General features: G+C 42.1%; 2 protein-coding genes across 4 annotated transcripts in view; both read right to left on the bottom strand.

The window, feature by feature from the left end:
* Window positions 1–3,477, bottom strand: part of ptpn11b (protein tyrosine phosphatase non-receptor type 11b) — a 35,040-nt gene extending 31,563 nt beyond the window's left edge. For both annotated transcript variants that reach the window (XM_085393584.1, XM_085393583.1), the window contains exon 1: window positions 3,346–3,477. In XM_085393584.1, the coding sequence (XP_085249710.1) occupies window positions 3,346–3,359 (14 nt within the window). In that variant the 5' untranslated portion in view covers window positions 3,360–3,477. The remainder of the gene's footprint in view (window positions 1–3,345) is intronic.
* Window positions 3,478–10,375: 6,898 nt separating this feature from the next.
* Window positions 10,376–15,922, bottom strand: part of agrn (agrin) — a 276,576-nt gene continuing 271,029 nt past the window's right edge. For both annotated transcript variants that reach the window (XM_085393643.1, XM_085393644.1), the window contains one exon: window positions 10,376–13,394. In XM_085393643.1, the coding sequence (XP_085249769.1) occupies window positions 13,234–13,394 (161 nt within the window). In that variant the 3' untranslated portion in view covers window positions 10,376–13,233. The remainder of the gene's footprint in view (window positions 13,395–15,922) is intronic.

Below are 15,922 nucleotides of genomic sequence, written 5' to 3' on the forward strand. Positions count from 1 at the left end.
CTAATGTCTGTAAAAATGCAAGAACTTGGCTGCATGAAAAATAATGAACTTGAGCCTAAAAACAGAAACGACAGCATTTTTTCCCCACCCGTGTTGACTGAAGAAATTAACTGGCTAGCACTACTGAAATTCTAGAGCATCACTAGACACAATCTATCCAAAACTAATTTAATCCAGTAATCCGAAGCATATTCAGTGTTTGGGATACGAGTTAAATTTTAAAGTGAGTTACCAAACTATTACTTGTCTTTTGGTTCTATTTTAACTTGCAGACGTGGTTCATCTACTTTAAGTCTCCATGTGCGCACACGTTGTTTGGTTAAGCTCTTTATGTGTTTATTCAAAACCAAATAAATAACGAGGGGGGGACATCAAACTGAATGGACTCGCCAACATGACCGCAACAGTTTTTTTCCAAACTTTTCCAAGTTTACCATAGATTTCAATTTTACTCAACTGCTTATGCAAAGCTGAGACAAACACCGCACTATTATAAACAAAACTGTGCACGGTGTGTATATTCTCATACCAAGGTCTAACTAGAACTACAAGTGCAAGGGATGCAGGTGCTGCAACATCACCACCGCCATATTTTATTTAAGCAAAAGTTCAACTGTAATGGCTAGTAAATAATATATACTGAAGCATATAGTAGCAGTATGAAACATGAGTTAATATGAAACAAAGCATTAGACGGTTGGCCAAACAATGAAAAGGCAAACTGTGCACAGCTTTAACTCAAGCATGTTTCCACAGATCAGAGCAAATTTATCTTGTAGTGGCGTAGAAAATTATTCATGCTTTTCTACCTGAAAACCTGCGTAACTCAGCTTCAAGCTGTTCAGCCAGACTTCTGAAGAAAACCAGTTGTAACTTCCTGCTTACCAGTTTCTTTTAAAAGGCTACTCATGACCTATAAGGCTTTCCATGGCCCGATGCCAGAGTACAGTAATGAACTCTTAATTCCTTACTATCCAAAAAAAAGCCTCTTAGATCTGCTGGGCTAGTTCTGCTAGCCGTTCCAGAGTCCACATTAAGGTCAAAGGGTGACACAGTGTTTGTTGTACTGGCACCTCCACTTTAATGCAGTCTTCCAGTTAGTACTCAATCTGCCGAAAGAGTTTCTGCTTTGAAGTCCTATCTTAAGACAGTTTTTAAACACACTTGCCTTCTTGTTTGACAACAAGTTTTCTGTTTCCACAATACACCCATAATTTTTAGTTTCTTTTTTTATTTATTATTCTGCCTTTTGGATGTTTTGTAAAGTTATTTTATATGCTTAATTGTGTACTTGCATATTGCTCGTGTTTTTTCTTTTATTTCACTGATGGTTGTTTCTTACCGTTATGCTGCCTATGGACAGCACTTTGTGTTTGCAGCTTAGAAAAGTGCTGTACAAATGAAGGAGCTGGCTGTTCCCTCATTTCCCAAGAGGTCGCCACAGCGGATGGATCTGCATGTTAGCACAGATTTTCTGCCAGATGCCCTTTCCAACACAACCCTCCCATCTCTCCGGGTTTGGGACCGGTGCTAGTAATACACTAACTCATGCCTTCCCAAGACTGGGTTTGTGTCTCCTCATAGTCTCGAACGTGGAATCTTTCAAGTGTAAATACATTTTCTTCATTTTGAAAGTCTGCCACCAATTTAACATGATCCAACCTATCAGTATCAACAGTAAAATCTAGCTGCCAACATTGCATTTTCTTGATTCCACAACAGCCATCATGGGCAAACGAGGGGAAAAACAAAAATGTCAGCAGTCACCTTGTATAGAAAAGCTGTTTCCCCATCTCAAGTCTCTTATAATAGATTAATTTCTCGATAGTATGTGAAATGCCTCAAAAATAACCATAAGAAGAAACTGGAGAGGATCATCCATGAGCAAATCTAACACTTTGCATACAATAAACCCATTTGTTTTTATAGCCCTTAGTACAGCCTGCCTGCTGCAGTACTTAAATCTTCCCGTCTCAAGCCAGAGAAATCATTCAGGAGGATCTACAAATCATTACTAGTCCACAGATGTACATGTGATCCATATTATCCAGCCCAAGGGGTTTTTTTTGTGACATGTCTGCCTCAGTATTAATTCATGGAAAGCAGGCAATCCTGTCCCCATCAAACAGATTAGACTATAAAAGTCGCAAAGATCGTTACAGACAAATACTGTCAGTAAACTAACAACACACGTGTACAATTCACGTACACATTATTAAATCCACTTAGTAATCACAGCTGGCAAAACTTAACCTTTTGTTAGTTCTTTTTTTTCCTTCAAAGTTTAGACACAGCATTTTGATGAGCAGTTTCCTTACTGGTATCTCTCTATGTTTTAACCCAAACTCCCATTTGCTGTCGTCTTATATCGTTACCTTTTCCACTTCTGTCAGGATGGCACATTGTGATCTTTGCACGGTACCAACTCTGAGGGAGTATAGCAACAATTTCCTATATGTGTGAAGCAAATTTGTCTTATTGTGGACTGAACAACACCCAGATCTTTAGAAACATATTTAGCCTTTTTCAGCTTTGTGAATCTTTTCTACAATCCTATGAGAGTGTTTCACAAGAACTGCACACCTTCCATGCCTGTATTTATAGGAAAGGACACCTCTAGCACAACTGGCACTTCCAATCTTATTAATTAGATTACCTGACTCCATGTAGCTTTTAGAGAAACTCTTAAAACAAAAGTTCACTTATTCTTCCTCAGTCTGAACTGCCAGTTATTACCAAGTGTGTGCAATAAAGAGATAGCTGCCTCCACCAGTGTGTGAATGTGAGAGTGAATGAATAGTGGAATTGTAAAGCGCTTTGGGTGCCTTGAAAAGCGCTATATAAATCCAATCCATTATTATTATTATTATAATAAGGATTTGCTTTCTCGGAAACAAATGGGGAAAAAAATTGTAGTTCTAAAAACAAAATGAAAATGTGAATTACTATAACAGCCTGGAAACAGTGAGGTCCAGGCTTAGGAGCGTTATTTAACTGTAGCAGGTCACGAAATTTGATATAATTTCCAATTTCTTTTAAACATTTAAGCATTTCCAGGCGGGTTAGAGCAGTAAAATCGGTCTTATATCTCAGAGAAAACTCACATTTAAAACACAAGCCTATAATAGTTTCTTTGTATATAGTTGGAAAGGCGAGGCTTCAAGTAATAACGGGGTCTGTGGTACGGGGGGGAAAAAAGTTTAGGCGCCCTGCTCTCGAGCTGGCTGTCTCTCTATCGCTGACCGCTCGTGCAGTGATAATCTGAGAAGGCTCGCGCAGGCTCGCGCGGGCTGTGAAATATTACAGTGGGATTAGTGACAGTTTAAAAAGCAAACTCCAGCTCACCTGCGAGATGTCATAGCAGTCTCTGAAAGCTGTCAAGTGCCCTCAAACGTTCCCCTTCTGGCTCCGCGGAGTTGTTGTGAACACTGAGAGGATGTGTTGAACCTGCGTGCTGGGCTACACATAACTACCGACACGCCTTCCGGTTTTTACCTTCAAAACAAAGGCCTCATTTAAGGGACGGGGGCGTAAAAGGGAAACCCGGAGCGGATTCATTTTTATGTCAGGCTCTTGAACGTATATTACTTTTGAATTGCAATTTTATTTCGCCTTAAAAAACTGAGATTTCAAGCTTCCACTTCTCTTGTTAAAAAAAAAATCAAATGATTTATTTATTTTATTATTTCTACAAACTAATTCCGACACTGGTTTGTAGGTGTTTCTTTTGGGGGAGTAGATGTAGAAACCTGTGTAAATGTGGTGCACACCAAACGTCATATCTGACAAACTTCAAGATATTTTAGCCCCAGATTACTGTCTGGAGCTTATAACCAAAAGTAGATCGTTAAGCCCTCACTTCTGAAAAAACACAACAAAAACACCTAAAAACTGCACACCTGTGGCTACTTAACTTAAAACAAGTGGCGTGTTTGCTGCTGTCAGCTGTCATTTCTGTCGCCATAGCTGCTTGTGCTAACTGTTAATGTTTAATATAATTATCAGTAGGAGGATAGTGAAGCTGTAAAGTAACAATATAAAACAGATTTTTTAAACAACTTATTAGTAATCAACCTCTTTTGTCTGCACAATTGTAAAGCTCAACTACTGTCTTTACAGATAAAGCTTATCTATTTGTTTAGCATTAACATACAGATATACACACATACATAAAGAATGGTAGTGCTGGTGGTGCAGGAGTGGAGTAAGCACTGAGGCAGAGCAGCATTGACGTCACCAGCCTGTGGTTATCAGTGGAGGTTAATCTACTAGGGATGGATGGGCTTATGCAATTGTCTGTGAGCTCACAGGCTTCGCATGTATGGATTTGCATTTCCACTGTTTGACCCAGTGTTCTGCTGCATCCTGCAGACAAACAGAGATGATAGAGTGGGAATTTCTGCTCTCTCTGGAATTTCTAGTAGACGTCTCTCTCTCTTTATCAGGTGCTGTGTGCTTCAGGCTGTATGAATGGGTTTGAACGCAGTTTATTGTTTAGGTGCGGTGATCAGCTAAAAATTATCCCGCCGCATTATGGGGAGGACATTACCTAATGATCGATACCTTGGTGGAAATTCATGAAGACGCTGAGAAATAACTTGTTTTAGTGTTAAAATTGAGCGAGAGAGACTTGAAAAACAAAGTCATTAGCATTTATTGGCTGGGATGCCCTTTGTATATTTTGTGCTGCACCTCCAGGTGCATATTTTAGTAGACAAGTGGTAGAAATTGACTTTGGCTTCTGCATGTGTTGGCGAACACGATCAGTCAGGCTTAAGAGTTTGTGTGTGATTTGTGTTGGGAGGTATTACAAATAGCTGCACTCATTCAGTTTTTATCACCCTGCAGACCCAGTGTCCTGTTGAATCTAGAGGGGGGTGTAAATGGACCTGAGAATACAAAGCCCAGTTTCCCTTGGGGCCTGGAAACCAGGATGTCCCCTCTACCCTGAGGCGGCTGCTTCTATATGCTAATGACCTTTGACCCCCATTTTTGCCTTGAGACTTGCAAATCTGCCTGCACAAAGATTGGAAGAAGTCTGGAAAGGCAAACAAAGAGGTCTTACACTGAGAGTGATGCAACTGGACAGCTGGAGCCCAGTCAGAGATAAAGAACTTTTATTACCATGTAGACATTTAAAAAAAACAACAACAGAAAAACACAAACAAAACTGTAACCTTGGTGGTGGGAAGCCTTTTACACAGAGGGAAGAAGTGTTCGACCATGTCCCAAAACACAAATTTAGTCAGGATTTTTCAAAGAACAGCCTCTTCCATCATGCCATGGTGTTTGGCTTAGGTATGATCTGATGAAATGCGTTCCACTCTGACCTTTGAACAAACTGCACTCCCCAACATGTGCTTAAAAAAAATCTGAAAATCCTCTGTCTACCTCCAAAGCTCTTGCTAAACTCAGCTCTTCTCAGAGCCACTCGGTTTCTCAACACATTCATCAAAATGAGCTTCCTCCATCTCCTAGTTTCAGTGAATCCCGTCTCCCTGGAAAGGTTTGAGCTGAAACTGTCCACGCCCCGCTCTCTCCTCCGTGAGCCACCCGGGATCATCATTTAATTCCTTGTGTACATGTTCTGTTTTGTTTTGATTTAATTCCTGGAAAGAAAGAAAAACCCTTTAATCAAACTACTTGCAGTTATTAACTCGAAAATGATCTTTCCCTCAGTAGGATCCCTCACTGGGCAAAACTATTTCATCCACAGCATTTCATATAGTTTTAATTAACACAAGATGCGGTGTCTTTCTCTGTCATTAGCGAGGAATAAATTAAACTCATTAAATCTCGAGCTTAATGAAAATGCTCGAGACAGATTTGGGATGCGCTGAATGATGTATGAAGCTGTGCAGCAGCTACTTTTTGTTCTTTTTGAATCTGGGACTTTCAATTAGCAGCAGGCCACCGCAGACTGCTGTTTGATGAGTTGAATTATAAGAAGTAAATATCACTCTAGCCAAAAAATGTTGTTTATAGGCGTGTTTACGAGCGTGTTTTTTGCTTTAATTGCTCTTAAAAACTGCTTGGCTTTGGATATTTTGAATGTGAGCAGAAGCCTCTTGTTAGCACAGAGCTGTGATTACCTCAGTTTGTGGTGGAAGACTAATGATCCTGATATTCAAGGTTTCCACTAAACTGCACTTAAAATATTTTAAAACTGACCTGTATATGGAAATACCACAAGCAGCCTGAACCACTGATAAAGGCAGGACGGATCCATGCTTTCATGTTGTTTACACTAAATTCTGACCCCAGTCATCCAACCAGCCAACATTTTTCCAATCTTCAAATGTCCAATGTTTTAGAGCCCATTTGAATTGTATCCTCAGTTTCCTGTTCTTAGCTGACTGGAGCGACACACGCTCTGGTCCATCTGGTCCCACGTGCTGTGTTCAGAGATGGTCTGGTTGTAAAGATTGGTTATCTGAGTTACTGTTGCTTTCCTGTCAGTTCAAAACAGTCTTGTCCCCTGTCCTCTGACCACTGGCATCAAGACGGCATTTTTGCTCATAGAAATGCTGCTCAGTAGATATTTTACTTTTTTGGACAATTCTCCGTAAACCCCAGAGATGGTCATGTGGGGAAGACCCAGTAAATCAGCAGACAGCCTGGTCTTAGTATTGTAGTCATGGAACAACAGTGCTGCATTCAAAGTCACTTAAATAGCCTTTTTCCCTCATTTTGATGCTCAGTTTGAACTCCAGCAGCAGCATGTCTACATACCACAATACACACCCCTCGTCCAAAGGCAGCCTGTCACAACGCGCTCCATCCGGAGATGGACCCCAGAAAAGGAGGATGCTCTGAGAGACTGCTATGACACCACAGACTGGGATGTGCTCCTGAGCCCACATGGTGAGGACATAGAGGGGGCGACACACTGTCTTACAGACTACCTCAACTTTTGTGTGGACACGGTCGCCCCTGCTAAGACGGTACGGTGTTATCCTAATAACAAACCGTGGGTAACACAGGAAGTCAAAGCTGTCCTCAACATGAAGAAGAAGGCTTTCAGGAGCAAAGTGAAGGAGGAGATGAAAGCAGCACAGCGGGAGGTGAAACGCTGCCTGAGGGAAGCAAAGGACACCTACAGGAGGAAGGTGGAGCAGAAGTTGGAGAGGAACAATATGAGGGAGGTCTGGAATGGTGTGAAAACCATCACAGGCCACAACACCAAGAAAAGCACAGTGGGGGGGACTGTGGAGAAGGCAAACGAACTCAACAACTTCTTCAACAGGTTTGACCAGCCCACAACCCCCCCACCCTCACCCTCACCCTCACCTTCACTACAGAGTCCTCTCCCCACTCTCCTGCCTACCTCGCTTCCCCCCCTTCCTGACACCATGACACCCCCCTCCTCCAATCCCTCTCTCAGCAGCAAGACATCTCCCCCCCTCCCCTCCTCCCAAACACCTCCCAGTGTCACAGTGGATCAGGTCAGGAGGCAACTGAGGAAGCTTCGCCCCAGAAAGGCAGCAGGCCCAGACAAGGTGTGTCCTAGGATGCTTAAGGCGTGTGCTGCTGAACTTGGGGAGCCGCTACAACGAGTCTTCAACCTCAGTCTGCGACTGGGGAGAGTGCCCGCCCTATGGAAGACATCCTGCATCGTCCCGGTCCCCAAAAAGAACCGGCCCAATGAGCTGAATGACTTCCGACCGGTGGCACTGACGTCACATCTTATGAAGACTCTAGAGCGGCTCTTCCTCAACCTCCTCCGACCACAGGTACAACATGCCCAGGACCCACTACAGTTTGCATACAAGGCGGGTGTCGGAGTGGAGGATGCCATCCTGTACCTCCTACACAGAGCCCACTCACACCTGGATGGGGGAAAAGGCACGGTCAGGATCCTGTTTCTTGACTTTTCCAGTGCCTTTAATACCATCCGGCCCTGTATGCTTCAGGAAAAACTGAACAGGATGGAGGTGGACCCCTGCCTGGTGGCTTGGATCTCCGACTACCTCACCGACAGACCACAGTACGTCAGGCTGAAGGACATCACGTCTGACACTGTGGTCAGCAGCACAGGAGCACCACAGGGAACTGTGCTGTCCCCTCTTCTCTTCACCCTGTACACCTCTGACTTCTGCTACAACTCTGAATTATGCCATATTCAGAAGTTTGCAGATGACACGGCCATCATGGGGTGTATCTGGGATGATCAGGAAGAGGAGTACAGAAGTCTGGTGAGGAACTTTGTCGCATGGAGTCACACAAACCACCTGCAACTCAACACCTCAAAGACTAAGGAACTGGTTGTGGACTTCGGGAGGTCCAGAGAAGGTCCACTGCCAGTTCAGATAGAGGGGGAGGAGGTGGAGGTGGTCAACAAGTACAAGTACCTCGGGCTGTGGGTGGACAATAAACTGGACTGGTCATGCAACACAGAGCACCTGTATAAAAAAGCCCAAAGCCGACTGTACTTCCTCAGGAGGCTGAGGTCTTTTAACATCTGCAGGAAGCTCCTGAGGATGTTTTACCAGTCGGTGGTTGCTGGAGTACTTTTCTATGCTGTGGTGTGCTGGGGGAGCAGCACAGCAAAGAAGGACTCATCCAGGCTGGAGAAACTGATCAGGAAGGCTAGCTCTGTGGTCGGCATGAAGCTGGACACTCTGGTGACAGTGGCAGAGAAAAGGACATTAAAGAAACTGCTGGACATTATGAACAATGCTGGGCATCCTCTGCACACGGCCATTAACAACCAGAAGAGTCTGTTCAGTGACAGGTTGCTTCTCCCCAAGACAAGAACTAACAGACTTAAAAACTCCTTTGTCCCACACGCCATCAGACTGTTTAACTCCTCTCTGGAGGGGAGAGGGAGGGGGAACAGGAGGACAAAGGAGGGGGGAACAACTAAGCTGTAGTGCCTCTTCACCTCACTGTACAATACCTTGTGCAATACTTTTTGTAAATAGTCAACAGTGCAATAGACTCAATACTTGAAATGTGCAATTCACTTGTATTTTTATTTTTTATTCCTATTTATTCTATTTATCCCCTTTGTGTATTTTATTTATATTTGTCTCTGTATTTATATATGTGTGTGTGTGTGTGTGTGTGTGTGTGTGTGTGTGTGTGTGTGTGTGTGTGTGTGTGTGTGTGTGTGTGTGTGTGTGTATATATATATATAACAATTCTGTAACTGTAACTTCGGTCGTTGCTGTGCTTTTTTTGGAAGTCGAATTTCCCAGAGGAACCCACCCGAGGGATTAATAAAGTTCTATCTTATCTTATCTTATCTTACCTAAATGCAGTGGGTTTTGGCCACGTGACTGGATGATTAGATATTTGTGTTAGCATTCAGTTGAATAGCAAAACGCCCATTCCCGTTAGGTAAAACGATAATGAGTTGGTTGTTGCTGAGGGCACTTGTTCATGTAACACCAGTTCTTAGAATACTCAAGTCCCCCTGTATATATATTTAAAAAATCCTAGTTGTTCACATAAATCAGCAGTGCATCATCTCGTCACGTGAAAATATGTGAGCTTTAAAGCAAAGTCTGCAGTGACCAACTTAGCTGCAGGCTACACTAACCTTTGCTAAGGAGCACTGCTTGTTGCACAAATATCTTTAGTGATGACAACTTTGATTTAGTTTTTTCAGACAGGAAATGGTGTCAGTTGGTTTGAGTTGGGGTGACCTCTTACACAGCTACATGACAAGGTGTTTATTACAAGCTCCTTCATACACGCACTCTTCCTTTTCTGCCATCAGTTTGAAGTAATCCAACAATTTTGTCCACCGCTACCTGGGTGAAACAATTTAACAATTCAAGCTGTTGATGCTGGAATAATGAAATAACTAGCCCAAAGTTCTGATCCGTACTTAATTGGGAATCTCTGGAAGATTAGCAACTCTATTCTGTTGAAAAGAACAAAATCGAACCAGGGAAATGTGAGATGTTGGTAAGGCCCCACGAGCACAGATGTGCTAAAATCATTCCAAGAAAATGACCTGTATACTTCCTAATGGTTGAAAGTTGTAACCATTAATATTTCAGTTTCCAAGCTGCTTTTTTCCTGCTAAAATAGCAAACTATTGTCTAATTTAGATCACTGTACTTTCTGGAATGAATCATTCAAATATTGCCAAAAGAGTGCTATAGCCACAACTGGGCCTAGTATTCCCCTAATGTTTGAGCTATGAAAGTCACCAATGAGCAAAAAATAAAATAAATCAAGTAAACATGAATAATTCTCTAACTTTGATCTCTACTCTATTATCTCATATTAGAACTGAATTATGCAGGGTGGCAGGAAAACGTAAGTGCTGTAAGTTCTGACCTGTAATCAGTAATCAAAATAAATATTAAGCTTTGATGTGGCACAAATGAGGACAAAATGAAGATGACAGACAAGATGAGACTCCATTTGGTTGACGGTTTATTTCATGGTGGTAGGAACACAAGACAAAGGTCATAAAGTTAGTAATGTTCAGGTCATGCCACTCTTATCGGTGCACTGCCCTTTGACGAGGTTTGCGCAGTCAGACAGTAGTTTACAGAGGCCAGACATGGAGGGTAATCCACATGTAGACATAAATAAGGAACAGAAAATAGATTCAAAAATCAGTAAATAGAAGATTTTTTTTGTAAAAAGCCAGATGGGATATTTGCGTAAGCCCTCTGGGATATTTTTTTCATATGAGTATGAGCATTATTACTAATATAGTCATTATTATTATTATTATTTTGTATTACTCATTTACATTATCAGAATGAGGCTAATACACTGGCTAAAGTAACAAAACAGTTACATGGATAACGTCTTCGTCACCTGCTCGCAGTTCAAGATGACTGGTTTTTAAGGCAATTCATAGTTTCCATCCAAACCATACATGGACTGCAATTGTCTTTTGTGTGTGTGTGTGTGTGTGTGTGTGTGTGTTCTCGAGTCCAAGTGGTTCCACCTGAAGTGGTCAAACTCCAAGAAGAGTGTAATAAAATAAGACCAGTTTAAGCTTTGAGAGAGTGACTGCTGGAATTTTAAAAGCATCTTGGGACACTAGAAGAGGGATTCCTGCCCTGGTGCGGACGCACACAATCAGCTTCAGTGCTATTCCTCCCCCATTTACAGAAGTATAGAGCATCGTGTGGGTGAACAGACAAAAGTCAGACATGGCTCCAGTGTATAGTACTAAAAACATAAACCTCCACAGATCACACGTTGTTGCTAAATTTACACTTAAAAATTGCAGGGCTGTACAAAAACAGGTTGCTTGATGACTTTTAAGGAGGGAAAGATAATTAGGAACCTAAGAGAAAAGGAAACGAACAAACGAAAAAGTACAAGACCATTTGATACTCAACCACGAACAGGCATGATTTAGTCTCAGAATATTGCCAAGGTTCTCATATCAAAACAAGTTTCTTTCAGTCATTCATCGAAGCTTATTGTGGTTCAGCAAAGACGACTCCACGTTGCAACAGTTCACTGAATTGTACAGGATTCGCACTAGTTAAACAAACCCATGCGTTACTAGGTTAGATCGCAAGTACTGAAGGATTATGTATGTTTTCCCAGTTTTTTGCGGCTGCTATGGCTTCAAAGGGTCACAATAGCGTCAAAGTCTCTCTCTTTTTCTCTCTCTTTCTTTCACTCAACAGCCGAAAGAAGAAAAAAAAAGATTCCTCCAGGAATGTTCCTAGGTGAAATACAAAAACATGAATTTAAGTCTCAGGTAGAGTTTTTTTTTCTCTTTTTTTGTGAAGATTTTTTTCTCTTTGTGTTGACTGACTGCTGTTTGACAGGACATTCCCAAGAGAAGTGGCTCTCGTGATAAGATCTCCCTTTGCCTCCTTTCTGTCTGTCCTTTTCTTCAGTCTTTGCTTTCAGCACCTCCTTAAGGTCAGATATGGTAATAACTCTTCCCTTAGACGCCATTAAAGGCCCTGCAAAAACTAACTGCTCCCGAGAATAATACAGAAATATATATCTATCACAAACAAAACAAAAAACAAAAAAATGAGGAATGACCAGACTTTAAAGATGTCTGTGAAGCCTGTACTTTCTGAAATCACTGAGAAGTGAAAATAAAAGAAGAAAAAGGAACCTCGATTCGTTTAAAACAAGAACAAAAAACGCCCCCCTCCCCCGACTCCCAGTTATTCAAAATAGATTCTTTTTCTTGGACTCAAACAAACAAACAAAAAAAAAACCCAGATTTTTCAAACCAACACTGCAGAAGTGCATGCATTTATAGTGGTCATCATTAGTTCATCTGCTGATTGTAGAACAGAACGCACAATAGTACAGGAGAAGCACAATTTCTCCAACGAGAACCCATCTTACATATTCACAGTCTCAGGTATTATTTATATACTCTATATTTATAACATCTATCCATGTCTGTGATTCATGTCTTGACTTATGACTATTAATATGCAAGTCATTGTTGCACGCAGCGCTCTCTCTCCGTCACATCGGGTTGCGGTGTTAGTGAGTCATATTTCAAAACTAAAGGCTTGGATGGGATTCAGATCGAGTGGAGAGTTTTTTCTTTTCTTTTTTTTCCCTCTTTTCAGGGTGCTGTGAGATGGGGTTGATCGAGTGCTTATGACTGTGTACTTTCTCACTGTAGCAGCTTGACTGATTTCTGAAAAGTCCCATTTGGAAAATACAGTGGACTGAATACCAGGGCTGAATACAGAGTTTCTTGACTGTAGTCGGCAGCTGGCTGCAGCATCGAAGAAACGCACGCACCGGCTACAGCATCCATCTCTCGTGAGGGAATGTGTGTCTATCAAAGATGTATAGGCCATGCTTGGGGAATGTGGAACGGCAGATATGGCACCGAGACAAGGCAGTAACCGGAGATCATCAGCAGGGTCCACCGTGTTCAAGTAAAGGATGAGAATAAAAAATAATAAAAAACAAAAAACTGGTAGGGCTGGGTTTTTTTTTAAAGATTCTTTAAAAACATCAAATGTGACATGGATTTAATATCTGTGGTTTTCACCGAGGTGCCTTCTTTTTGGAAAAAAAAAAAAAGAAGGGCCTTGAAAGAAAAGGAATTTTTTACTGTGAACGGAGGTGCGGATAAGAGCAAAATATATAAAACAAAAATGAAAACAACATATTCATTTTCTTTCCATATAAAAAGCGATGAGAAGTATACAAAAATAGAAAATAATTACAGCAGGAGACATGGGCGCTATAGAGGGTGCGGGTGGGAGGGTTTCTTTTTCTTTTTCATTGCTTGCGATATTTCTGTCTTTGCTGGAGTTATTTGGCGGCGGAACAGTGTAATATTCTGGGGCTGTTTAAGGCGTCCTCCACCAGGTGGAGATCCACCCCGTCCACCACCACGTCCTTGATGCAGCCAACGAAACCCGTGCTGTAGGCCTTAGGCAACCGGCGGGCAACCGGCAGCTCCTCCAGACCACCTGAGGAGGGACAGGAGACGAGGTTACTTTGACTGTGAGTCACTGAAAAGGTTATTTCAGTCAAATCAGCCAGCAGTTCCTTTTTAACTTTAAACTTTTCTTTTTTTCACCTGCAGAAAAATACTTTGCACAACTAGTCAACTAATCTTAAAAGTCAGTGTAGTGCCCCTTTAAAGATCAAACAGCGGGATAAGGGTTCGGCTTTTGCAACGAATTAAACTGGAAATATCCATCAAATAGCCAACCTTTGAAATATTTTGGTACAAACTACAAAAGCAGCTACATGGTTTTGTCAGGTTGTATTACAGCCTTTGATATTTTTCACTATGACACCAGCTGATGGACATGACAGGATGACAGTGTATTTGTCAGACTGCCGTGATCAAAGTGAGATGGAGCCTAGCACGGCAGTCACACAGAACTGAAGTCAGACAGAGAAGAGAGAATGTTCTTTTAATTTGACACGGTGTATAAAGTACTAAAAAAAAAAAAACACTACAAAAGAAAGGTGGTGACGGAGTATAAAATGATGAATGCTTAACATCCTCATTATTTTTAATTTGTTTCCATCTTTGGTGCTAAGTGCTCACTGCCGTGCTGTAAACTCCCCGTGTATCACATGTCCATCACTTAGTCTTCTCAGCCCTCTGGCAGCCTTTGTGTATATAGAAGTCTGATTTCTTATACGTGCTGCTCTTTGCTGCTCATAGCTGAGTTGGCCCTGAGGTACAAAACACAACAGCATCCTGAAAGCAAAAGAAAACTAAAAACAAAACATTTCAGAAATGGTCACTTTTTTTTTTTTTTTTATGTTGTTGTGTTTTTCGAACTCTGGGCCACCACTTGTATACAGCTGCTAACTACCCACTTCTTCTCGTACTTATTTCAAAGAAACCAAAAGCAGAAAATCATTCTTTTCCTCTGTGGCTCAAACCCCCCCCCCCCACAGAAACGGAGCTGATGGTTTGCAGCAAGTTTGCAGATGTTAAAGGTAGAATCTGATCTATTGAACATTGTGGACTATGCTTAAAAGCTGAGTCTGTGCCAGGAAACCAACCAGTTTAAATAAACTCTACTAATTCTGCCAAAAAGAGAATTATGCTGGAAGCCTGTTGATGGCTACAAAAAGTGTCTGATCTATGGGCAACTTCCTAAGCCAATTATTAGTGGGGGTGTATATGTTTAGCCTTTATTTAAATATTTGTGATCCTGTGTGGTTTAAGAAAATACCAAATAATTTCAAACTTGTGCACCAAATTCTTGTTTTCTAAAGTCATTAAAGATGTATGGTGTAGAATTATCTCACCCTGGAAAAAGAACAGTTCTAAGAAATAATGAAAACACCCCAAACTACCATGATATTCATGCCCATGATAAATGCTATATAAACTTATGACCACAACCAGTGTTGGGAAGATTACTTTTAAAATGTATTCCACTACAGATTACAGAATACATCCCCAAAATGTATTTTGTAACGTATTCTGAATACTTTGGATTACTTAATATATCATCATGCTTTTTACAACTACATGAATGTACTATTGCTGTGTGATCTATTACTATTACTGAAGGCAACTCGCCATAACAATACCAAATAGATTTAAAATCTTAATATAAAATGAGTAACAGTAGGGTGGACATTAGGTAAAGCTGCACTTTTTGCCGCGATCTCGTATGGAAAACTATTCCGCGCGTATATAAAACAGGTCCGCGGCTCCGAACCGTAGTAATGGGACCTCTGGCTAATACGTTAGGTTCCGTGTCGGGCTCGTAGCTGAAAACTAGCTTTACTTTGTTGTCTGGGTCAGCTTTGCTAAGGAGAGACGGAGAGAGGCGTTGAAAGGCTGCTTCAACGGAATTTACTGTTTCGAAGGAAAACACGATCACAGTGTACAGTCGAGTCTTAATAGCTTACATGTTAGTGTGCAGTACGCAAGATCGACAGCGCACAATGTGCTTTGAGGTAGCAGCCAAGAAAGGTGAAGTTTGTGTCTGTGAACACCCGTGTGTACACTTGTGTGCACACCTGTGTGGATCGGCACACTTGTATTCAAAAGGTTTCTCCATGTAACGATCTGCTAGGGAGTGTGGGGAGCCATAGCCCCGTCCCCCAGGGCATGAAGCAGGTGGAGGAGATCCAGGCCCCAGAATACGAGGACCCACCCTCCTGGGAAGATCTGAGGAGAGCTCCAAACGAGAGGTCACCCAGCAGCCATGGAGCAGAGGCCAGAGGGGGTTGTAGTGACGTGCCTGCAGGCTCTGCCGGCAGCCAGCTGTGCCAGAAAGGACCGGGCCTCAGGCCCAGAGGCCGGTACATGGGGTGCCCGGTACATACATGAGCGCCCAGCCCCAGACACCAAGAACCACCAACACACCAACATCTGAGGGCATCGGCCACTGGCAGGGAGTGTGGTGAGGGGAGATAGGCCTCCATACCTCGGAGAGCCTGAGATGTTCCCAGAGAGGTGGAGTCTACGACCCAAGATGACATAAAGACACAGACGAACAGGCGCACACAGACACAA

Source organism: Rhamphochromis longiceps, linkage group LG20 (genome assembly GCF_057381845.1).
Source record: "Rhamphochromis longiceps isolate RC_006_pf linkage group LG20, R_longiceps_female_GT1.1, whole genome shotgun sequence".
Lineage (NCBI taxonomy): Eukaryota > Metazoa > Chordata > Actinopteri > Cichliformes > Cichlidae > Rhamphochromis > Rhamphochromis longiceps.